Below are 24,858 nucleotides of genomic sequence, written 5' to 3'. Positions count from 1 at the left end.
TTTACTCTTCAGCTGAGTGCAGTGGTCAGGGCTGGTCCAGGCTAAAGCCAGGAGCTGGATCGGGCAGAGCAGCTGTGACTCAGACTCTGCCCTGCTAGAGCACGCAGTGTTAGTGCAGCAGCTTTGCACCCTGTGCCTCAATGGCAGCTGCCTTACCCTTAGCTTTGATTTCTAGTTTAAAGGAATTCTTTCAAAGGAGTACAAAGAAATAGCTTTCTCATCCCCAAGGCATTTGCATCGATAATGCTGAATATTAATTTAAGATTAGGAAAGGATATTCAAAGCTTTTTGGGCCTCTAACCAAAACAAAACAGCAACAAAAAGAAAAAAAAAGGCTAAGTAGAGGAGATAGACGTCTCAGTCTCTGCTACCAACTCCTGTTGACGTTACTTTAAGTATTTAAAGAAGTGAAGACATTAAGCACGGGTCGTCTTAATCCTGTGGTGGCAGTATGATTGCTTGACATGCAAATCAGTTGCTAAAGCATTGTTTGATTTATAATTTCAGTGGCCATAGGACCAATACTGTGGTGTAATGAGTAAAGCCGGTACGGCGGCATCCCATAGGGGCACAGGTTCAAGTCCTAGCTGCTCAACTTCTGATCCATCTCCCTGCTAATTATGTGCTTGGGAAGGCAGTGAAGGAAGGCCCACGTGCTGGGCCCCTGTGCTGCTGGCTCCTGGATGCAGACTGGCCCAGCCCCAGCTGTTTTGACCATTTGGGGAGTGAACCAACGAATGGAAGACACACCTCTCCCTCTGTCCTTGTAACTCTGCCTTTCAAATGAATAAATAAATATTTCAAAAAAATGTTAAGAGTCTGTCATATGCTGACAGAAGAAGGGGGAAATTTATATTCCTTTATTTCTGTCTAGAACAGGACTCAACAAATTGAATAGCTTGCTTTTATAAAGTTCTGCTGAATATGTATGTGGCCATTTGTTTATCTGTTGTCTGTGGTTATTTTCATGCTACAGAGCCTTTTTTTAGATTTATTTTATTTTTATTGGAAAGGCAGATATACAGAGAGGAGGAGAGACAGAGAGGAAGATCTTCCACCCAATGATTCACTCCCCAAGTGTGCGCAACATCCAGTGCTATGCCAATCTGGAGCCAGGATCCAGGAACTTCTAGGTCTCCCACACAGGTGCAGGGTCCCAAAGCTTTGGGCCGTCCTCATCTGCTTTCCCAGGCCACAGGCAGGGAGCTGGATGGGAAGTGGAGCTGCCGGGATTAGAACCGGCGCCCTTATGGGATACTGGCGCGTTCAAGGCGAGGACTTTAGCCACTAGGCCACGCCGCCGAGCCCTACAGAGCCATTTTTAAGCTCAGTAGTTGCAGCAAAGATTAGATGGTCTGCACTTAATCTTTTTTTTTTTTTAATATTTATTTTTATTGGAAAGGCAAATATACAGAGAGGAGGAGAGACAGGGAGGAAGATCTTCTGTCCGTTGATTCGCTCCCCAAGTGGCCACTACGGCCAGAGCTGCACCAATCCGAAGCCTGGAGCCCAGATCCTTTTCTGGGTCTCCTACACAGGTGCAGGGTTCCAAGGCTTTGGGCTGTCCTCGACTGCTTTCCCAGGCCACAAGCAGGAAGCTAGATGGGAAGCGGAGCCGCAGGGATTAGAACCAGTGCCCATATGGGATCCTGGAGTGTGCAAGGCAAGGACTTTAGCCACTAGGCTACCACCCTGGGCCCCACTTAGTCTTCTTCTTTTTTTTTTTTAAGAGATTGATTTTTATGTGGGGCAGTGTAGTAGGCTAAGGCTCCACCTGCAGCACTGGCATCCCACATGGGTGCCAGTTTTGAGTTCCGGCTGCTCCACTGTTAATCTGGTTTCCTGTTTGTGGCTTGAAAAAGTAGTAGAAGATGGCCCAAGTGCTTAGGCCCCTGCACCCTGTGGGAGACCTTGAAGTTCCTGGTTCCTGGCTTCAGATCAACACAGTTCCAGCCATTTCAACCATTTGGGGAGGGAACCAGTGAATTGAAGATCTCTGTATAATTTTGCCTTTCCAATCAAAAATAAACTTTTTTTTTTTAGATTTATTTATTTTTATTGGAAAGGCAGATTCACAGAGTAAAGGAGACAAAGAGAGAGATCTTTCATCTGCTGGCCAGAGCCAGGAGCTTTCTCTAGGTCTCCCATGTGGGTGCAGGGTCCCAAGATATTGGGCCGTCCTCGACTGCTTTCCCAGGCCACAGGCAGGGAGCTGGATGGGAAGTGGAGCAGCCAGGACACGAACCAGCATCCATATGGGATCCCGGGCATGCAAGGCAAGGACTTTAGCCACTAGGCTACTGCACTGGGCCCAAAAATAAACCTTTAATAATAAAAGGAAAAAGGATTTATTTTATTTATTGGAAAGGCAGAGTTAATAGTGACACACAGACAGAGAAATCTTCCTTGTGCTGGCTCACTTCCCATATGGCTGCAATGACCAGGGCTGGGCCTGTCCAAAGCCAAGAGCCAGGAGCTTTCTCAGGGTCTCCCCTGAGCTTTGATTAGAGTATGGAGGGTGAAAGGAGGTTTTTGTTTGTTTATTTATTTGTTTGTTTTGGCATTTAGAAATAGAAGGCAGTCTAAAGGAGAGGAATGGTGATTTTGTAATAGCCATGGAGTATGAGAGAGAACTGGCCAAGTAAGATTTCAAAGAGGAATCAGATGACCCACTAACTTATTGAGGAAGAAGGACCTTTTAAAAGGAACACTGGGAGATCAGGCATCCAGCTGGCACTGTCACTACGTTTTATTGTCACCACATTGAATTGTAGCTACTCAGGATCTCACTTTATAAATTTTCTTTCTTTTTTTTTTTTTTTTTTTAAAGATTTTATTATTATTGGAAAGCCGGATATACAGAGAGGAGGAGAGACAGGGAGGAAGATCTTCCATCCGATGATTCATTCCCCAAGTGAGCCGCAACGTGCCAATGCGCGCCGATCCGATGCCGGGAACCTGGAACCTCTTCCGGGTCTCCCACGCGGGTGCAGGGTCCCAATGCATTGGGCCGTCCTCGATTGCTTTCCCAGGCCACAAGCAGGGAGCTGGATGGGAAGTGGAGCTGCCGGGATTAGAACCGGTGCCCATATGGGATCTCGGGGCTTTCAAAGCGAGGACTTTAGCCGCTAGGCCACGCTGCCGGGCCCTATAAATTTTCTTTTTTTAACGTTTTTATTACTTCGTTCATCATAGGATTTATGACCAGAGAAAAATTAATGAGAATGAGAACAATGGAGTACTCAAGAAATTCTGTCCTCATCACCTGGTAAGATTCATTAAGAGCCAGTGACTCCTTTCTTCCCTGACACAGCTGCATGGCTGCCCCTAGACTTGGTAGTATGATGGGAAGAGCTTGGTCTCTGAAGTCACACACCTGGATGTGAATCGTGGCTTTACCAGTGACCAGTTCTGTGATGCTGAGCACTTCACCTCTGTTAGCCTGTTTTCTATAAAAAACAATGACTTCATGTACCATCATAGTAAGGCCTAATGAGACAGTGTATATGAAATGGCTAGCATACAGGAAATAACCAAGAGAAGGCCCGAAGTCTCTTTCCCCTCAGGTGGACATGTTTTTTTATCAGTTATATTCCTGTCTGTGTGTGTTTTTCTCAGTCTCTGGGAGAAGATATAGGGGAGTTTTGAAGGAAAACCTGTTTCCTGAAGATGGTATAATAAGTGGGGGGGTGGGGCATCAGTCAGTATCTGCTCCTTATTGCAGGTGAACAGTGAGTCCAAAGCAAACATCACCTGTCTTGTGTACAGCCACGACGGCACAGGTACGTGAGCAGGGCCCAGCTCCTAGGCTGGCATGCCCCCTCTGTCTGGGGAGCTGCTGAGCCAGTGAGGCATGTGCCCTCCAGTGCTCACCTCTGTGCAGTAGCTCCAGGTGGAGCAGCTGGGGAGCACATAGTGGGAGGATGCAGAAGGTGACCCTTGTAGATGCCAGGCACCATCTGCAGAATGCTGCAGGTGATTTTTGGCAGGGCCTGTCCTGAAGCCCAGGTTATTTGCCTGAGCAGGTTGTTACGCCTTTGACTCATTCCTGAAGTAATGGGAATGGTCTTCCGGAGCATTCTGCCACCCCTCGGTTAACAGTATGTTCCTAATCTACCCTATGCAACCTGACATGCCTGCTGTTCCAACTACGTCAGATGGGTGCTGTAACTGGGTATTAGGAGGGGGCACTACTGGCAAGAAGCCCCACCCCAACCCCTTAACTCCTGGTCCCTGCTTTTTTCAGCCTTTGCCTTCACTGCTATGTTCTTGTTCTTGGCAGAACTCCTGGCCAGTTACAATGATGAAGACATTTACCTCTTCAACTCCTCTCACAGCGATGGGGCTCAGTATATTAAGAGATATAAGGGTCACAGAAATAATGCCACAGGTGAGACTGTCTTATGTAGGATTTTGTGACCCAAGTCTTTTGGCTTGGAGAAGCACAGTATCTCATTTAATTTCTGAAAGAGGAAATTGTCTAGATCCTTGAGAGCGGCCAGGCTGGCAGTGATACCATGAGAAGTTATCTTAAATTGACCTAGAGTTACCTTATTTTTCTCAATTGTTGTAAAGCAGAAAGGGCACAAAATATTTCTCATTATTGCAGTGATGTTGCTACGAATTGCCTTAAGTGTAAGGAAACCAGACTGAGGGTTGTTTGGTTGTTGGTGATGATTTCAGGTAACTTCAGAGCAGTTACAAAGGGCTTATTAGACAGACAGGGAGATCCCTCTTTAGTTAGTGGTACTCAGTGGTTCAAATGGGGAGGGAACTTGTACCTCTAGGGAAGGAGGAGGAAGAGGAGCCAGAGTTTACAATGAAGATTGGCTTTTTTTAAATCTGTTTTTATGTTTTGTTCTGTTTCCTGTTTGTGCTCCCAAACTTAGGGGGCACTGGGACTCAAAATCTTTTAAAAATACTGATGTCTGTTTCCCACCCCCATATGTTTTGATTTAATCGATAGCAGCTGCATCTTAAGCATTGGGATTTGTTTAAGCTTCCACATGTGACTCTGTAGTATTACAGTTGGGGGATCAGAATTCTTGGTTGGTACCCTCCTACCACATCTGCCACAATTTTGACTTAGAGGCAGCAGTTAATTTCCTTTTTCTTCTGACCTGGTAAAAAGGGAGGAGGAATCTGCTTGGATCTCAGTTTGCAGGCAGACAAAAGGGAGGATGCCACTCTCATAGCTGGGGTAGAACTGGTCATGGTGATTGGGAGTGCTGGCTCTTACTAGTTCCAGAGAGTGGAGCTTTGTGTTTCTGTGTTTGTCCTGATTACAAACTCAGTTCAGATTTTTTTTTAGAGATTTATTTATTTTTATTGGAAAGTCAGATATACAGAGAGGAGGAGGAGACAGAGGGGAAGTTCTTTCATCCGATGATTCACTCCCCGAGTGACCGCAACGGCTGATGCTGCGCCAATCCGAAGCCAAGAGCCTGGAACTTCCTCTTCCGGGTCTCCCATGCGGGTGCAGGGTCCCAAGGCTTTGGGCCGTCCTCGATTGCTTTCTCAGGCCACAAGCAGGGAGCTGGATGGGAAGTGGAGCTGATGGGATTAGAACCGACACCCATATGGGATCCCGGGGCTTTCAAGGCGAGGACTTTAGCCACCAGGCCCTATATACATATGTATTTTTTTAAATAGGGATCATGCTATATACTTTGATCAGTGTCAGACTGACTGATGACCCAAGCAGTGTTGACAAGGCACTGATGAAGTCCACATACCAAGGATAATTCTAGGGCAGGCTTCATAGGCACGGTCAGAGCTGAGGTAATGCAGGTTCGGACAAGTAACGTCTTAGAAGGTCGGTTGCTGTCTGAAAAGCTCTAGGCTGCGGCAGGGTGTTGCTCGGGCTGCAGCCTCCTCTGCCCATGGAGGTCTTAAGGAGAATGCAGTTTCTAGAATTAGTGTATTTCTTCTAACTACCTATGTATCCATGCATAATTCTTCATTTGTTTTGTGAAAATTAAAGGAATTCCTTGGCTCTTGACTTAGAGTTTGTGGATAACTCAATTTCCTGCAAGGTAAATACATATCGGCCTGATGCCAACCCTTGTGTGGTTTGTTCTTCATTTATCATTTCAGTAAAAGGTGTCAATTTCTATGGCCCCAAGAGTGAGTTTGTGGTGAGCGGTAGTGACTGCGGGCACATCTTCCTGTGGGAGAAATCATCCTGCCAGATCATTCAGTTCATGGAAGGGGACAAGGGAGGCGTGGTGAGTATGTTGCGGTGGGCTGGCTGCCTCCCTGATTTCTCCAGTCATTAAGGTAGGTTTTATTTTATTTTATTTTTTTTAAAGATTTATCTATTTTATTACAAAGTCAGATATACAGAGAGGAGGAGAGACAGAGAGGAAGATCTTCCATCCGATGATTCACTCCCCAAGTGAGCGCAACGGCCGGTGCTGTGCCAATCCAAAGCCGGGAACCAGGAACCTCTTCCAGGTCTCCCACGCGGGTGCAGGGTCCCAAAGCATTAGGCTGTCCTCGACTGCTTTCCCAGGCCACAAGCAGGGAGCCGGATGGGAAGTGGAGCTGCCGGGATTAGAACCGGCGCCCTTATGGGATCCCAGGGCGTTCAAGGCAAGGACTTTAGCCACTAGGCCACGCCGCCGGGCCCAAGGTAGGTTTTAGCAAGCCACTGAATTGTCTCTGTGCTAACAGCTGAGTAAATTAAAAGGCATTGAGTCTGGTGTGGAGGGGAGGGGTGCTGGTGCTGAGGTTTTGATGGAATGTTTTGTTTTTCTGTCCTCTACCTTTTAAAGTTGTGGTTTACTGAAAAGAGAAAGGAATATTGGGCAATAGCCTCTACCTGAGTGTGATAACTTATCTGTAGGCATATAGCTTTTCCAAAACAAAAAGTATGAGGGTTCAGGGCGTGCTGTGCTACACAGTGCTAAAGATGTGTCTCTGTCTCATCACTTACATGGTGATCTTGCCTGGATCCCAGATCTATAGAGAAGAGCAGTTTTTTAGACTGTTGGGAAAATCATTATATGATTTATAAATTAGATAATACAGTATCTAATACTGAAGCTATATGATATGAAAATATTTTATGAAGAATAGAGTATTTTTGTACTTATGAGATACACGTTAAGGTATTAGGGGCAAGTGTGATCCTACTTTCAGATGAATACATAAGCACTCAACACGTGTGTGTGTAGTTTGTGTACATAGAGGGAATGGGAATGTAGAAAAGTATTTTTCCCAATAGTGACTGAATCGCCTGCTATAGAACCCCTAGGATCAGATCACTATCTGTCCTTTGAGTTCTGCAGACAACCTCTGTGAAGATAGGGCAAAAAGGAAAAGGACTGACTTAGTGAATGAAGTGTTCAGCTACAGAGGTGTATCTAAGTTAACCATAATTTTTTTTTTGAGATTCAGTTAATTGCATAGATTTCTATTATAAGCTTTTTAGACTGCAAAAAATATGGAAGAGACAGTTTGGATAACTGTAACTAGATTGCAGATTACTCAAGACAGTCTGGTAACCCAAGGCCTGTAAGAATGAATGAGATGGCTTGATTTCTCTTCATTTTCATTCTTTCTAAGCTGTGGGGAGCTTTGAGAGCCCAGTGGATGGGGTTTGCCGGAGTAGTTTTAGAATTTAGAATGATTACTTTGTGATCAGCATCCCGTTCCTTCTCATGTTTTTCTTGCACTGGTATGAGGGTATTTCACATTTTCTCTGGTTTCCTCTAAATTTGTGGGACTTGGGACCTGTGTAGATTAAGGGCCTGAAGGCAGAAGGGAAGGAATCTAGAAATTCAACCTGTATGTCGTTCTTCTTTGCTTCATTTCCTACTCTTTCATAGGAAGCCATCCGCATTGAACAAACCCAAACGCTGAAGTCTTAATGAATTCTGCAATAGGCAGATAATCAGAAGGAAGTCAAACGGGACCAGTGCACTAATCCTTTCTTGATCATAAACTATTGTCTTGCATTCTGTTCCAGAGAGATACTGGGTTGAATGCCCTCTCCCAGACCAGCACTTATGCGTTCTCCAAAAGTAGTCTGCAGGCCAGTTTGCTTTTAGCTCAGCCAATACCAGGGTTTGACGATAAATCCAGGTGCTCAAGGTGGAGAAGGTATCTATTTCGGATGGGTGGGTCTTAGTGGTTCTGAGACTAGAACAAGAGAGATAAGTGATTTTTCTTACTTGTTCTTGCCTCTGTGAGTTTAATGATCCATATGGTCCTCATTTGGCTCTTTGCTTTTTTTTTTGTCCTAAATTCCTAGCGATGGAAGTCACCAGGCACCAGCCTCATTGTTGTCTATGCAGTAGTTCTATGTCACAGAGTATTAGAATCAGAAGGGATCTTAACAGTTAAGTTCACCTTGCCCAGGTTTCCTGAATCTAGTTTTGGGTTCTGTTCGTTGTCCCATTCAGCTTCACAGGGACAAGGGTGGGGGCTGTCAAAGGACAATCTCGTACTCTCTCAAGAGCACTTTGGTACTTCATCCCCTTCCCTGCATTCCTCCAACCCAAGTCATCTAAGGCCAGAGCTCTTTGATCTACTCAGGCATTACTGACAGGATAAGCCTGGCACTCAGACAGGTTTGGTGAAGTGACCAGGTACCTTGGCCCAGCAGTTCTCTGTCGGCTCCCCTGCAGGCTCCAGTTCAGGTACTGTATGTGATTTATCCTGTTGTTCTTGCCATTGGCTTTGTCCTTAGTCTTACACCCAAAGGAACTGTTCCCCTATACTTTGTTTACTCAGAGTATAGGTCTGTAGCAAAAGCTCAGGAGATGAATGAGTATGTTCAGGTTTCTTTGGATATGTTGTCATGTATCTTTGGATACTATTTTCATGCAGTGGAGTTTCTTCTAGTGTCTGCATGCTCCAAACGCACTGCCTAAGAAAGCTCAACTATGAACTTTGCAACGAGCTGAAATGGGAATTGGGCGAAGGAGAAGAAAGAATGGGATTTTAACTTGACTGTTAGGCTCAGACTTAGAGTCAGTCCTTTTTGATGTTTGATTGTTCATTTGTAAAATAGAAATCAAAGAAGTCTGCGGATCAGCTTTATTTTTCATGCCTGCTCCTTGCATCTCAGAGGCTGCTGTATATACGTGAGGAAGGGGAGGTTTGTCCAGAGAGTTAAAGAAGCTTCTGGTCAGGGTTGTTTTCTTTAACTGTAGGGCAGCTGCAAGGAAGAGTGCCTTTTTTATGTGTTCCTCATTTGGCTAAAACCCCTGAAATACTGCAGCAGCTAGATTGGGACTAGCTCTTCTGGTGGGAATGGGAGCTGCCCTGCCCTGTTGGAGAAGCTCACAGTTCCAAGTCAGACAGCAGGGGGCATGCATCTTTTCAGACAGAAAGAAGTTGTCTAAGCCAGAAAGCCTGCCTGCCATAGTTCTTTCTCCTATTCCAGGAGTATACTCAGAAAGTAGCTGAGATTGATGGTCTGAGGAGGCCCAGAGAGCTGCCTTGGTGTGTAATGCTGCTGAATGGCTGGGTTTAATTGGTGCTGTGAGAGCAGGTGGTTGAGCTGCTGTCCTCTGGGATACCTAAGTTTTCCAAGCAAACATGAGCCTTCATCAGCTCCGCAACCTACAAGCTCAGTTTCTTCTTCCCAGCCTATGGTGTCCTCCAATTCTAGTAAATAGTGCCAAGTGAGTGTTAATTGTTGTCTAACTCTTTTCTGGGGCTGATTGGCAGATGCTGCTTTATTGAGTTTGAAAATCTGCCACTTGGTGAAAGCCACTGAGATGTTTTTCCAGCCTTGGGCAAGTTCGAGCTTTGCTCTCTCGAGTCAGGGAGGTCACCTGGATTTCACTGCCTTCTTGTGAAGCCAGCAGGAAGCTTGGGCAGTCACTCACCTACGTCTAGGCCCTTGACTGGGGATGAAGCACACAGTAACCTCTACATATGAAATGACAGATGGGCCTGGTGTCACACCCAGTTTGTGTCCAGTACTTTCTCTATTCACTAGCCCATCTGGCCCAGGCTTAGGACGAGTGGGCCTGCCTTCACAGCAGCTGCCTCAACCCTGATAGAGGACAGTTATTTGGCTCAAGGTGAGTAGTGGTTTTAAAGCTGTATTTTCACATACCCTTGACTCTGCTTTTCTTTCTTCCTGACTAGGTAAACTGTCTCGAGCCCCACCCTCACCTTCCTGTGCTGGCTACCAGTGGCCTGGATCATGATGTGAAGATCTGGGCGCCTACAGCTGAAGCCTCCACTGAGCTGACAGGGTTAAAGGATGTAAGTGGCTAAGGGGGATCTCTTCTTCTTACTTACTCAAATACAGTCATTATTCTTCATTACTTACTCAAATACAGTCATTATTCTTCATTGTCATGGTAAGGAATAGCTTGGTGCTCAGTTTTTAAGGCATTGCTCTAATAGCCTCCCTTATTTTCCTTGTCATTGCCTCTGTCCTAACACTCCTGCTCCCGGGGACAGCTTTGAAGTGCCTTCCTTGGCAGTAGGAAGGGGATAAGGAACCTCTTCCAGAACAGTTACTCAATTTTAAGGTTTTACTTCAATAGCTGAACCTCAGGACATCCTTTCCTAATCTAGTTCAAGGACAGTTTAATGACACTTAAGGAAAAGTTTTATTGGAACAGACCATCAGCTTTCTTAATCAGGTTGAGGGTTCCTGTTCCTTTTGGGTCCAGGTGATTAAGAAGAATAAGCGAGAGCGGGATGAAGATAGCTTGCACCACACTGACCTGTTTGATAGCCACATGCTGTGGTTCCTCATGCATCACCTGAGACAGAGACGCCACCACCGGGTAAGCTGGAGTCAGGTGCGCTGCTAGGCCAGCGGCCTTCTTGAGAGGGCTGAGTCCCAGTGTTTGCCTCCTCCCCACTTCAAGGAAGGTTCAGGTGGTCTTGTTGGATTTCCTGTCCAGTTGTCCCCGTCTCCACCAGAGCCCTAAGATAGACTTGAAGAAGCCACCAGCAGAAATGAGGGGTGTCTGCTTGTATTCTCTATTGCCAAACAGGCGTAGTGCTATATGCATAAAGGCAAAGGCAGGAGGGTGGGGAAGGAATTGAGAAGAAAGAAGCCTCAGTAACCCTTCTATTTTTCCTCTCATGCCAGCAGAGACCTTGGCAGGGGTCCATATGTTGGCAGTTGGCCTGCTGGTTTTGTAAATAAAATTTTATTGGAATGTAGCCACGCCCATCATATGCATACCTGTGGCTGCTTTCATGCCACAGTGGCAGAGTTGAATAGCTGCAATAGAGACCATCCTGGAAGTCTACAGTATTTACTGTCTTGCCCTGTAAGAAACATTCTGTTGATCCCTGGCCTACCTAAAACCTAATAGGCTTGTACTTGTTCCATCCAGAGAAGTTACTAACAAGCCTTTCCCATCCCACAGCGCTGGCGAGAACCTGGGGTTGGGGCCACAGATGCGGACTCTGATGAGTCTCCCAGCTCCTCAGACACATCGGACGAGGAGGAGGGCCCTGACCGGGTGCAGTGTATGCCGTCCTGAGGCCTCACACCTACGAGGGTTGGGCTGAACTACCAACCCAAACCTGCCTGGGCAACCCTTTCCTTGTCCCAGGCCCCTACATTCAGCAGAAGAGCACTTTGGACTTTTTGCTTTAGATTTAAAAAAGAAGGACATCCCAGGAAAAGGTCAAACCAGAGGGGAATGAACCAAAAGAGAGAATTTAGGAATGGGAATTGAGCCCTGGAATGGAGTTCCGTGGAGCTATGCATAGCACTCAGCAGAAACGGCCTCTACCCAGTCTTTTGAGGGATGGGGGTGGGGGTCCTATTTTGTTAACTGGGTTAGGCTAGGGAATGGGGCTTTTCTTTACTCTCCCTTGTTTCTTGGGCAGGGGGTGGGGAAAACAACTGACTGTACCAAGGGGCCAGAGTGGGCAGTAGGAGACCACTCTGTCTTTGGTTTAGGTTTTGACCTTTTCTTCCTTTGTTTTTTTATGTATTTGACAGTTTGTTTCTTCCCTCCTGAGCAGTCCCATCCCAGAACCCTGTTTTTCAAGGAAGACCTAGAGCCCTTAAGCATCCCGCTCTTCACTTTCCACACCTCCTTCACTTCCTGTACTTACCACAGTGTTTTGCACTTGATTATGTATCCTTCACTCTCTTCTCTTCATCCCATCACCTCCTAAACAGATAGAGGAAGGGAGGCTGGGGAGAGGTGGGAGGCAGGCCTGGCAATGGAGGAAAACTAGGAAGGATATTACCTCTTCTGTTATTTTTTTTTTTTTAAGTTGTTTGGTGGCAGCAGTCTCCCTGTCCTTATCACTGTTAGAGGCCTAATTTTCTATCTATAAATATGTTTAAAAAGCAAGTCAAACTTGGATGTATCAAGTTAAAATTATTGTCAAAGTTTAAATACCTATATATTCTTTATGAATGAAATAAAGGGACTTAAAGGAAGAGTGAGCAAGAGTACTGATGTGGAGGTGACACTTGCGGTCAGCTTACCTTGAGAAATGGCCACTGGGCCACTGGAGCTTGGGGCTTACCCCTTAGACTTTAGGAGGCTCGAATATGGAAGGATCCTCAATTCTGCCCTTCCCTGCTTACCTGCCTTGCAGTGAAGGTTCAGAAAAACAGGAAATTCCTCTCAGCTCTTTGCCTCAGATCTCCTACCTCTTTTAAAGTCTCTCGGGGGTTCCCAGGATGGCTCTTCTCACCAGAGGCTGGCCTGTCTTTAAAACTTGACTGAACTATAACTTCAGGAAGGGCACAGCCACTGCAGACTGTCCTGATACTGCATATGACACACACACACACACACACACACACACACGAACTGAACTCTGACTTCAGGAAGGGCACTGCCACTGTGGACTCTGTCCTAATACTGTATAGCTCTCATACACACACACACACTTAGCTGCTTGATTGTTTAAGCCATTCAGTGACAACTCCCCCTCCAAATGAAACAGTGAAGGCAAAGACTTCCTGGGTCTGACTTTATACCTTGTCCACCTCTTCATTCTTGGGAATGAGGGAAGAGTCAGTTGGTCTAAGGATTGATAATGGTCACTGGGACTTAAATATCTGTCTTGTCACTGGTCACACAGTAGGAAAGTCCCAGTTGGATTCTTGGCTCTTAAATGCTTTTGCTGCTATTTCTTTGTCCCCAACTTCCACAAGATTCCATTAGGAAATCTGCATCCTAAACAGCCAGATTCTATTGAACCAAGTCAAGAGGGTTGGGGGGGGGTGTGGGGAGAGTGAGATGATATTCCCAGACACTTCTTCCTTCTGCCCTCTTTTCTAGCAGCTCTCAAACTAGATACTAGCTGCTGCACTTCCTCTCTGAGGTAGGAAATGCGTGGTGACTGAGTGGTTTGTGTTTCTATTGCTAGCAGGGTGGTGGGGTGAGCTGAAAACCATGCACTCTGGAATTTGTTGTATTTTCTCTCAGTAAAGTTTTTTTTTTTCTCCCGACTGCTTCTCTGTGTGATATGTCCATGCATTCATGGTGGGACTGTTTTCATTATTCCTATACATTACATTATACCTAAATCATGTAGATACCTGGCCCTGGCCTCTTAGTCATCCCATATTCCAATTTTAGGAAGTCTAGTCTGGGATAATCATACTTCAAGTCCTTGGGTACCAATTCAGAATAGGCACCATTTAGTTCAGTAATACTTAAATTAGAAGGGTAATATTTGAGGGTATTTTCCAGGCCCTTCCCCGTCATTCAAAAATCCTAACCACTCACAGAAATTCTAGAATCAACCAGGTACAGTACAATCAGTCACCTTTATTCCAGGGTTAGAACAAGGCCGTGCACATTGCAGACAGAGGAGTGCAGGAGAGGGGAAATCTCACAGCAGTACAAGGTTGATGGGGGGCAGGTTAGTCTTCTGAGATTATTTTGCCTTATGGAGGAACTACTAGACTCTGCTAAAAATAACCCTGTTTCTCTTCTCCCATTTCTTTCATAAGGAAGTCTTTCTTTTTCTCTCTCTCTTTCTCTCTTCTCACACACATAACATATCCTGAATGAAAGCACAGTCCATATTCATTTTCCCCCTCTCAATTCAACAACTGTCTCTCTCAAGGAAGAAGCCAAACAGGGCTGGGGAAACTTGAAACAACCTTTAAGGCAAAACTGAAGTCCTCAAGGTGTGTGTGTTAAGGCAGGTGTCCGTAGCAATGGCCAGAGGGGACGGGCCGACCAGGCTAGGCTAGTAGTTGAAGGTGCTCTGTAATCAGTCTGGCTTCTTCCCTCTCCAACAGCCAGCCCAACCCCCACTGCTCCCACATCCTAAAAGCGCCTAACTTCAACTTTCTCCAAATAGCCTCTGAGACTGCTTGTAAGTTTAATGTTTTTTTTTTAAAGAAAGAACAAACTTTTTTTGTTCAGACTATGCAACAATTTCGACTCTGCTATGCCTTTTACCGTGGCATTCCACTCCCACCCTTGCTCTGGCCTAGAAAATAAGTTAATGCTAGACACCACAAAACAGGGCAGACATGGCAGTGCAGGTTTAATATACATATATGTAGAATATATATGTACACACAGTTAGCACGGTCAGGGTGAGGAAGGGCATCTTGGGACAGGCAGGAGGCTGGGGTCACTCACTGTACTCTAGTGATTTGGCTAGGAGGCATCCTGAAGCCCAGGGTGCCAGGATATCAAGTGAGAAGGGTGATTACCATGTTCCTTCCTAGATTGAATTGGGATCAGTGCAAAGGAAAATACTGTTAACTTTTTTTTTTTCTGGCTTAGGATGTTCTAGACCAAGTAGAGAAAAGGAAAGGTTGCCTACAGTTGGGACCCGGAATAAGTCCAACGAGAATCTGATTCTCCAACCTCCCCAGGCTCAGGGTCAGTTTATGCAACAGTCTAAGTAGAAACAAGGAGGGGAAAAGGGGCTCCTTCCTCTCTTTGCCCTCAGTCCCATCTCAGGCTCAGTGGTGCATGTTCTCAGTAAAGCCTCTCCAAAGCGCAAGTCGGCAGGCACAGCTACTGCTGGCTGGCTGTGGGGTATGATCCTTGGGACGAGGAGAGGATCTGGTGGTCCCCTCTCATCAGGTCCCTGGCTCAGACCCATCTAGGCCTATGGGAGGGGCTCAAAAACGGACCTGCTGGCACCTAGGCATGCAGCCTGAGGGAATAGCAGAAAGCCAGACTCCAGTCCAGCGTGGGAGTACAGACCTCCAACTTTGCTCTGCCCCTTCCAGATGGGGGATAGTGGCATCTTCACCGGCCCTCCCCACTGCTTTCCCTTCGCTCCACCCACCTCTCTTCTATCTCACCCCCATCTCGGTTCCTCAGTGTAGGAAAATGCAGGTACTTTCTGCCTCCACATTTTAAAGATGGGGGGTAGGGGTGAGTGAAAGGGAAGCAGGAGGAATGTGCCAATTTCTATTTGCATAGAAATAGCCTCCACCTCCCCCTACAGTGGGGAAACCAAGCCCCAACCCACACCCCTGCAAGCCCCTGACCCCCATCCCCTCACAAGGAGGAGGAACTAGATGAGCTAGACATAAAGACAAACAGCCAGAGCGTGCGCACACGCACACACACGCGCACAGTAAAGGGGGTTAAGGACCAGGTTAGTAAGTGGGTAGATGGGGGGGTTGTCCTTGCCCCTTCCCATGGAGGATGAGGGAAGGGAGTGGTCCGATGAAGGTCCAACCTTCCTGCTCTTCCTCCCCCTTGCTCAGGCCTTCTTCGGTGGGGGAGCCAATTTGATGATCTCTTCTTCAGAGGGCTGCCGGATAATGTCTAGGGGTGGAAAAAGGGTGTGTCCAGGGATGGAAGCAGACCCAGTGAACATCACCTCCAGTCCCCAAGTTCAGAGATTACAAGGATCATGACTGGAAGGGGGAAGAACTCCAGCTGTGGATGGCCTCTTACCTTTGTATTTCTTGGCACTGGGGATACGGGTTAACTTGGTGTCCAGCTCATCTTCTTCAGAGATCTTCAACACGCGGGTTCTGTAGTCAACCACCATGGTAAGTAGGTCAGGACGGCGAGAGATCTCAAAGATGTGCTCAATGTAGGAGAGGTTGTCTGGGGAAGAGCAGGCGAGTGTGGGTCAGAGCTAGGCTACAGAGGTCAGTCTGCCCTTCTCTACAGAGCGGTGTCCTGCGGTCAGATGCTGTGCCCCTGAGCTCTAGCCCCTCAGTCAGAGCCATGTCTGGATGGAACCAAGGCTGAGTTGTTCACATTGCCTATCAGAAGAGCACCTGCGAAGCCACCTAAGCTAGGAAAAGAAAGGTATCCAAACTCTTAATACAGAGATTTGTTCCCAAGAAGGGCAGATACCTGGTCAGTAAAATTTCTAAGATTATGGATTTAGAATGAAGAATTCAGATGAGATATCTGGTACCAACAGAAAAAAAAAAATGCGGCTTCTGATAGCTCGCAGCCACTCTGCCTTTTTCTGCTTTCCTTTAAGTAAGCAGCAGGAAGAACTCTACAACAGCAATGTATGGCCTGGAGGGGCAGTCCGTAGACAGTCCCAGAGGGATTCTAGTTCTAGCAGAAAGGTTACTCCCAACGACAGATGCCTGGGTGCCTTCTCTGTTCCCTCCCACTGGTAACTGCAGCAGTCCAGCTGTCCCACTTCCTCAGCCTTTCTGCCGGCTAGCCACACCACGGTCAGAATACAGTGTATGTGAAGGGCCCAGAGGTCACTCAAGGCCCTCCACAATGTTTTTTTGACTTACCTGCCCAGCCATTTCTGCTATGCCCTAACTTAGACTCAAGCCTAGCTTGCTTTTCCAAACATACCTGCGCAGCTGTGTTCCTCTGCCCAGCATGTCTTCCTTTGCATCCTGCCTTAGGACTCCAACTTGCCTTGTCCAGTTCCTCATCCCCCACTGCATAAGATTCTCTAATCCACACACCTCCCCTCAGAGTAGTAGTACTCAAAGTGCATAAGGCAGTGTCAGTAACACGGTTCTCTTTTAGATGTTACTACTTTTTAATTTTTATGTTCATATATATAATAATAGCACAAGAGTATCTGTGTAACTTTCTTACTAACTAGGCATAATGGAAATGTCTAAAGACTGCTGCTTCTGAGCCCTTACACTCTGCTGCAGCATCGTTATTACTCTCCCTTGTTACGCAGGGGCCTTGTGCTGGGGAGAGTTCTGAACTCTCTCGGTGCGGAATGACCGAGCCTGACCTGCCTGTGACTGGCCCTGCGTGCTCCCCTCCCCCACCTTTGTCCAGCTTGTTGTGACTCTCCAGGAAGCTAAACCAGGCACTGCCAGTAGTGATCTCCTCACTCTTCTCACTGGGAATGTCCTCCTTGCAAGCCGATTTGAGCTGTTCCAGATCTTCAAGAGTGATGTTGTTGGTCAGGTCCTGGAGGAGGGTCCCGTACTCGGCCATGACTGGGGTTGGGAGACAACAAAAGGAGTACAGGAGGCTGAGCTGAAGGTACAGAGTGTGGTTCACGCCCCTGGATTGCCCACTCCCCGACTGACAGGAACCAGGCCCGTGCCTAGAAGAGCAGGTGGAGGCAGAATGAGACTGGTGGGAGAAAGGGAAGACCTAGGGGAGGCGGTGGGAGTAGGTAGGAAGAAAAAACTCACTAGGCCCCAGGTTGGAGTCTGGAGTAACAAACATACTTCTTTTCCCCCACCATCTTTCTCTTCTGTTCCCCCTCTAACAGTAACCCTGGCAACTGCTCCCCTGACTGAGGAGGCGGTTACCAAGGCAACCTGCTCCAGACTTTCTCAGTGCTGACTCCAAGTCCCTTCCCCCCTCCCCCCGAATTGCCCCACCCACTTGCAACCCCTCCCCCTGTTAGGGAAAAAAAAAAAGCCAAAATATTCAAAACAAGAAGCAGGGAGAGGCTTTCTGTGGCAATTAGGGGCTGGAAGGGAGCTGGTGGGGTAGGCTGAAGCGTTGTTCTCATTCTTTCCCAGAGGCAAAGGGGTACCCTCACTTCAACTCCCTACCACCCCTCAAATGACTCATTTTGGATGGGTGCCAGGTTGCTTGGTCTGACGATTCTGCGACCCTCCCCTGCTTAGTCTTGTACTCAGTCATTAGGGCTGGTGGGGGGAGAGAAGCAAAGGGCCACCCCCATCTTTGTGCGGCTCATTTTCTGCCCTGATGGTTACTGAGTCCCCTACTCAGTGCTCTCTCCTAGTCTTTGTGCTGTGCCTGCAGCCCCCGCGCCCAAGAATACCAAGCGGCTGGCTCTGGCCCCCTGCCCAGTTCCCAGGCTGGCTGGTGGCAGGGGGAGGGGTGTTTAGATGTGGCTTTGGGAGTCTGGCAGGAAGGGGCTGCCACCTCTTCTTGCAACAACATCCTCCTGGCACTACCTTCAGCACGACCTCCCATAAGAGGCTAGGCAAAGCCAGAGCTCATCTGGGCCTTCACTCTATCTCCCTTTCATGACCTGAGGTGAGAAAATACAGAACATTCAACCTTCCTTGAGCTCTAGGATCTGTGGTTCAAACGGGAAGAAGGGTGGGCTCCAGAATTAACTTTCTGGATTTGATAATATGGGAAACTCTAATGGCAAACTCAAAACGGGACTGTTTCCCACAATATGTTTCTTCTGTAATTAGAAAAATGAAGCATTAATAAAGCAAAGCCTGCTACAAAAACTCTGTAGCTAGACCCTAGGGTGGTTACAAGGTGGATGACCTTACCTCATTGCAAACTGCCCATAGATCATCCCAGCACTGGGCTGGGAATGTGGCAGATCCAAGGGGGCTGGCTGACACACCCCCATTCTCATTACTCTAGCCTCTACTGCAGAACAGAAGCAGAGAGGCATGGCCATCACACAATAAGAGGTATGGACCCAAAAGTGCCTATTCCCAGCCCCCTGCCTGGACCAGAATAAACAAACCTCCCTTGGTGGCAGGCACTGTGACACAGACAATGAGCCAGACAGAAGGGCAAGCAAAACCCTGATGAGAAACAGGCACACTCACTTGCATACCCAGGTGCCACCAGACAGAAGGGCCCAGCGGTGGCCCTGCCAGGCCGGGCCAGGAACAATACTCTCTGACTGTCAGCACCAGGAACCATCTTCGCCTTGAAATCTAGGTCACAGCAGCAGGCACTGGAGCCCAACCCCCCTCCTGATAATCCGAGGGCAGAAGAAGGGGTTTGCAGGGGAGGTGGGTTAGGGAAAGGGGTCCAGCAGTGCACAGCACGATGGGGGACAGGGAAAGCTGGAAGGGAAAAGGCATCATGGGAAGGTAACAAGGAGACCCTTCCTGCCCGGAAGAGACACGGGGGCCACACCATCTAGAAAAGGGCAGAATGCAGGGTCATGCTGCTCTCCTTTCACATGGAAGAGGAGTTAGTAACTACGAGCGATCCTGTGGGAGGAGAGTGTGTATGTGACAATCTCTCGGGAGGAGTTAAGATTTAGGGCTCTGAATCTCTACAGGGGAGGCGGGCGGGAAGGGATCAGTGTGTGTAACACCCCCACCCACAGAGGCTGGGGGGCAGCAGGCAGGAGCTTCCTAAGAGTGAGACAACCCTAAAGAAGTCCCCAACAGAGGTGGGGGTGGCCTGCTCAAGTGGCAGTGGAGTTGTGCATGCATGCCAGGATCCCATGCACGGATGCTACTCCCTGGGTGCGGGCCCAGGAGCAGGGAGGAGGCAGTGAGTACGTTTGGATGTTCTGATTAAGGGAGGCGTACGTGTTGGGTCTGCAGGTGGGGCTGCGGGTACGCTGGCTATGAGTGTACGTGGGATGTTTGTGTCTGAACCAGCAGAAAGCATGTGTGTAAGAAGGTATATAACCACAGGCTCACATCCAGAGGGGTGCAGGCAGAGCCTGCAAAATTGAAAAGAGAGATAGGGTTGGGAGAGGGAGAGACTGGGGCTACAAATAGTGGGGAGAGACAGGGAGGAGGCGTGCAGAGGGAGCACAGAGTCCACAACAATAAGGCTGCAGCCTCAGCTCAGCTGTTACCATAGCAACCTCAGTTCTGGGTGCCCCCCCTCTAGTCATCAGGACAATAACACTACTGGATGGGAGGGGTTTGGGGAGTGGTGAGTAAGAAGGGACAGGATAGGAATAGGGGTCCCCGAAGAGAGCAAGGAAAAGCATTCTGGTTACCTCTTCTGGAGAGATTCCATCTGCCCCAGCCTGGGTGTGGCCTCAGGAGCAAGAGCAGAGAAGACTTTGGGGGAATTTAGGGGGTGTGAAAGATGGAGTCTCCTCACATGGCTCCCAAGTCTCACTGATCAACTATTATGCCTGGGCCAAGCTGGCCACGGTGGGTCCTGGCAGAACTTGGCTGCTCCATCCTCCGGGTTGCATTCCTCACCAGATTCAGAATCCCTCTGAGCCTGTGGAGAAGTCTCCTGCCTCCCCGGCTCTGAAGCGGCACAGGGGCCTTCCCAGAGAGCAGCAGGCAGACTGGGCGGAGACCACTCTTGGGACAGGATACCAGGGCAGGAACCAGAAGAGGGAGCTGAGGCTGCCAGGAAGTCAGTCCCCTTCCCTCCCAGCTCATTCTGTGTCCTACTCACCACTTCCTCACCCCTTCCTTCCCCCATCTCCTTCCTCCCTTTCCTTCCAAGCTGACCCCAGGAGGCACCCTGGCACAGGTGGAACCAACTGATGATGCTGTGGAAGGGGGCCAGAGGTGCCGAGACCAGGTGGGTGCTCTTGTGAGCCCTGGGGCAGGAAGAGGCAAGCCTCAGAGATGCTTTGAGACGCTGGGCAAAACAGAAAAACTACCTGTGGAGGAGGTCTCAGCAGCCAAGGAAATGCTGAGCATTCTGACATTAATTCCTGGAAGATTATCCCTCTCCCCAGCATTCGGTTCCAAATCCTCAGTAAATGTAACAAGTGAGAAGGAGGCTTGAGGATTAGCAGTCGCTGCCCCTCCTTCCCTCACATCTGCTGCAGCTGTCTAAGGCGGAGGGGAGGGCCACCCCACACAGCTGTGAGGACCCCGGAGATCCCTGAAACGGGCAGGGAAGGACTTCCGGACATTGAAGTCCTGAGGCCCGAAGTAAACAGCAATAATCCAAGAGAGGCAGGGGAATGAGATGGGAGGGAAAGTAGGTTCCAGCCATCCTGTTTTCAATGGCATCTGCACCACATTCAAGCTGTTCCATAATTTATTTCCTTTAATATACTCAACTGACTTTGTCCCTAAGCTTCTATCCATCTTGGGCAGGGGGGGCGAAGGAGGACCATCTTTATTCCTGTAAGAAAGGAAGAAGGGGGCTCTGAAACTTCAGTCAGTCCCAGAGTGGAGGGGAGGCAGGACACCTGTGTCCCAAAATGTTCAGTTTGAGAAGCAAACTGGGTTGCCCCTGGGCATGGGTACAGGGCTTGGTGTTCAGCTCTTAATCCAAGAGCAGGGTCTGAGCCAACATGAGGGCAGATGATAACGGGTCAGAGGAGGCCCGTGCCGAGCGCATCTTCATACTCCTCCCAGCTCCCAACTGTCTCCCATCTCTCTGGCTCTTCTTTCTCATCCATTTTTAAACCCTGGGCTTTCAGTCTCTTCTCCTAGTTTCCCTTCAATGGGCTTGCATCCCATTCAAGGGTGGCCATGAATACCTAGGACTCCTGATCTCTGTGACCCGAAGTCCCCACCTGAGCTCTCAGAGCCACCGTCAGGAAGGAGTTTGAGCCTCTGTGGTGTGTGGTGGAAGAGGGCTACCTGTGCAGCAGGTGTTGTAGCAGATGCAGCTGCCGACTGCCTCCTGGGTGACTCCCCACAACATGTGTCGAATGAGCCTCTGTGCAATTCAGTGTGACCCACTTCTCTATGCATGACAGTCCAAGCACACGTGTTGGGCACAGGTGCCGCGGAAAGCTGACAATCGGAAGCCAGCAGCCTAGGGCATTGCTGGCACTCACCCCAACAGAGTGTTTAACCACAAAGGGAAGAGCAATTAAAGCTAATCGCTCTGACAGCCTGGGGGGCCAGACACACCACATGCCACACACACACACACACACTGCGTGTTCCTACTAACCCTCTGCCTTCTTCCTCCCCAACCTGTGAGCCTCTTCAGTTTACTCCAGCAGGCTGCATTTCTCTGACCATCTCTGCCCCTGCCTCTGACTGTATCTCTATCCCTTCCCCATCGGTCTACACACACACACACACACACACACACACACATTCCTCTCATATTCTCTCTCCATCCTTGGCTGACTCACTTTTTCTTCTCTCCCTTTCTCCCACTCCCTCCCCCATCATCCCAGGGCTACTCAGAAGCCTGAAAACTAGCCACTTTCCAGCACCCCGAGTTCTCACTCTACCCACCAAGAGGACCACCAGATGCCCCTCCCTTCACTCCCACTTAGCCAAGAATACTGGACCCCATTAGCCATCACGAGCCAGTCTCTTCCTCCTAGTGATGTTCTCACTGTTTAAAAAGTAGTGACCTCAAGTTCAGAGCCAAAAAAGCTGCCCTGAAAATCAATGTGGTCCCGGGGACAGTGGCCCCTTCTATCCACTGCTCAGAGGTCCTGTTCAACTGGCATCTTGGCGCCCACAGTCCGGGGTACTCCACAAGGAAGCCACCGGGGTTGTGGCAGTGTGATCTGGCGTGTGCGAGACGATGTGTGTAAGAGTCACATGGGTGTGTGTCACTATGTGTGCTGGCTGGCTGCTGTAGGTGTGCCCGTGCCCCTGTCAGTTTCGACACGAAGTGTACGGAATTAATTAGAGGTTTTAGCTTAGAGACATCATCACTCCTCTACACCCTCAGCACCTCCTCCGTCCCTCGGGACAAACCTTGGCCAATCCCACCTCTTCCCCAGGTGGTGGCGAGGGCACACGCCGCCGGCGGCCGGCTGCCCGCGGAACTGAGGCGGGGCCCGGCCGGGAGTCGGCCGGCGGGGGCGAATCCGGCCGAGGCCGCGAGGGAGGGGCGGGAGCTGGCCCGGCCGAGCCGGCTGGGCGGGAAGCAGGCTGCATCCCAATTCCCAGGCCCGGGTCCGACTCCAAGCCGCCGCCGCTCAGCGTGGAAAGGGCGGCCCAAGCCACGCCGGCCGCAGCACACGCTCGGTGTCCGGGACGCACCGACAGGAAAGGACTCGTCCGGGGGTCCCCACGCTCCCCGACCTGTCCCTCCGGGTCCCGAAGGACCACCCCCTCTCAACACAGACCCAGATCTGCTCCCTCCCCACCACTCATCTCCTCACCGCCTCCGGAGCTGAGCGCTCTGGGAGCGGGCGCTCCGGGGTCTCCGGTTCCTGAGCAGCGTCTGGAGCCTCCTCCTCGGGTGCAGCCGCCGCTCCTGCCGCCGCCGCCGCCTCTTCCGCCCGCGGAGCCCGAGCCCAGCGCCGCCTCACCCCACCCGGCTGGCCGGTGATGTCAGAGCCGGGGAGGGGCGCGAGGAGGGGGCGGAGAGGGGAGGCCGGAGGGGCGGGGGACGGAGGGGCCAGGGTTCTGGAAGGCTCGCAGGACGGGGGGCGGGGAGACAGAAATGGGCGGGGAGCCGGGGCAGGGTCGCCGCCCCTTCCCCCTGAACTGCGAAACAATTCTCCGACTTCATTCTTTCCTGGTGGGACACCCTTCCCTTGTGACCGTGGGTTGACCACAGAGCCTAGGACCCCTGGGAGGCTTAGGAATGTGGAAAGCCTTTGACCCGAAGGTTCTCTTAGCTGCTTGCTTTGGTGTTTGACAAAAAGTCTTTCCTGAGCCTTGCAAAGGGAGACTGAGCCTAAGTGATCAGACTTGCCCACGTTGCGTTGGGGGAAGGGCGAGCAGTCACGTGGGGCCCTCCTTGACTTGACCCGGAACTGTGATTGAGGGCTGGTGGGGGTCCTCAGCAGGGAGAGGATGCTAGTAGGCCCCCTTGTTTTCTTCACACCTTTCCCCCATACACTCCCTCTCCTGCCATCCCCCACCATGATGTAATTTTATTTTCTGGGGAGAAAAAGAACAGCAGTGAGCTCAGTATGCAAATATAGACAACTTACACAGCCACGCTTAGCTGGTCTCCTAGCTCTGGCCCCCGACTAGGCCTAGCATGGCCGCTCTCACTTCCCTTTCACCTCAGGGACTTTCCTTCCCCCAGATTATCAGCCAGACTGAATGGGGGAAGGGAGAACTGGGGAAGCATCTGCTTTTACCCCCAACAACCACTGCAAGGAGGTCTCAACTCTGATGTGGTCCAGGCTTGGGAAGAGGCGGGCGCATCCCGGAACATCCCCACCTTGTCTGTTTCCAGCCTGGCAGAGACCAGTCTGAAAGCTGCTCTGCTCTGGCTCTGCACCAGGCTCCCTTCCCGCTACTGCCCCATTCCGCAGCTTTCCTCTCCCCCAGGGTGCCCTGGCACTGACCCTTTGGCAAGAATGTACCCTCCTGATGGGTCTTTTTGTAGCTCTTTCTTTTGTTCTCATCTCAGTTGTGGGCTCATCCTGTGTCATTGACCCACCCCTGGAGGCGCAGAAAAGACTTCTCTACACAGTGTGCAAGCCCAAGGCTCCCACCTCCTGGAGGCTACAGGCTCAAGGGCCATGGACAAGTCACTCCCCAAAGCTCAGTGTCTCACAGTGGGAGTGCCAGTGCCCTATAAACATTACTTTGTTTACCTAATTGAACTAGCATGCTGAGCCTGGACATCCTGGCTTCATCCCCAGTTGCCTATAGTGGCCCGGCTGAGCTACACCGAAGCCTGGAATTCAGTCCAGGTCTCACACAGGTGGCAGGAACTCAGAGCTGCTGTCTCCCGGCGTGAGCATCAGCGGGAAGCAGAACTTGGCAGCAGAGCTGGGACTGGGCCCAGAAGCATGTCTGTATGGGATCTGAGTATCCTAAGTAGCATGATGACCACTCTGCCAAGCCCCTGCCTGACTGAGGTCTCTTGGATAGGGATAGGGTTTTACTCAGATTCAGAAATAGTAAATCTCTAGGGACTGACACAGTTGGTTACTTGAAAAGTAGCAGCTATGTTTAGTTCA

General features: G+C 49.6%; 2 protein-coding genes across 6 annotated transcripts in view; one reads left to right on the top strand and one right to left on the bottom strand.

Annotated features, from left to right (window-relative positions):
- DCAF8 (DDB1 and CUL4 associated factor 8) overlaps positions 1 to 14,318 on the top strand; it is a 44,529-nt gene extending 30,211 nt beyond the window's left edge. For 4 of the 5 annotated variants that reach the window (XM_058660497.1, XM_058660495.1, XM_058660496.1 and 1 more), the window contains 7 exons: positions 3,196 to 3,268; positions 3,725 to 3,782; positions 4,283 to 4,390; positions 6,097 to 6,227; positions 10,108 to 10,227; positions 10,644 to 10,760; positions 11,355 to 14,318. In XM_058660497.1, coding sequence (XP_058516480.1) covers positions 3,196 to 3,268; positions 3,725 to 3,782; positions 4,283 to 4,390; positions 6,097 to 6,227; positions 10,108 to 10,227; positions 10,644 to 10,760; positions 11,355 to 11,471 — 724 coding nt within the window. In that variant the 3' untranslated portion in view covers positions 11,472 to 14,318. Of the gene's footprint in view, positions 1 to 3,195; positions 3,269 to 3,724; positions 3,783 to 4,282; positions 4,391 to 6,096; positions 6,284 to 6,638; positions 7,088 to 10,107; positions 10,228 to 10,643; positions 10,761 to 11,354 lie in introns of those variants that run through there. The other variant, XM_058660499.1, reaches the window with a different exon arrangement.
- Positions 13,714 to 23,254, bottom strand: PEA15 (proliferation and apoptosis adaptor protein 15). Its single transcript, XM_004589076.3, has 4 exons — positions 23,095 to 23,254; positions 17,159 to 17,332; positions 15,843 to 15,998; positions 13,714 to 15,710 (listed from the first exon to the last, which is right to left on the bottom strand). The coding sequence occupies exons 2-4, from the start codon at positions 17,328 to 17,330 to the stop codon at positions 15,646 to 15,648; spliced, it is 393 nt and encodes a 130-aa protein (XP_004589133.1). The 5' UTR covers positions 17,331 to 17,332; positions 23,095 to 23,254; the 3' UTR covers positions 13,714 to 15,645.
- Positions 23,255 to 24,858: the final 1,604 nt, after the last annotated feature.

This window comes from Ochotona princeps, chromosome 2 (genome assembly GCF_030435755.1).
Source record: "Ochotona princeps isolate mOchPri1 chromosome 2, mOchPri1.hap1, whole genome shotgun sequence".
NCBI lineage: Eukaryota > Metazoa > Chordata > Mammalia > Lagomorpha > Ochotonidae > Ochotona > Ochotona princeps.
This window is presented reverse-complemented; position numbering and strand designations above follow the sequence as displayed.

Bases quoted from the DNA above. Each gene is read 5' to 3' on its own strand.
- PEA15 (XM_004589076.3), bottom strand. From the start codon at position 17,330: ATGGCCGAGTACGGGACCCTCCTCCAGGACCTGACCAACAACATCACT. The intron at 15,999-17,158 runs GTGGGGGAGGGG...GCTCTTCCCCAG, and splicing joins TCACAACAAGCTGGACAAAG to ACAACCTCTCCTACATTGAG. The intron at 15,711-15,842 runs GTAAGAGGCCAT...TTCCACCCCTAG, and splicing joins CAGTGCCAAGAAATACAAAG to ACATTATCCGGCAGCCCTCT.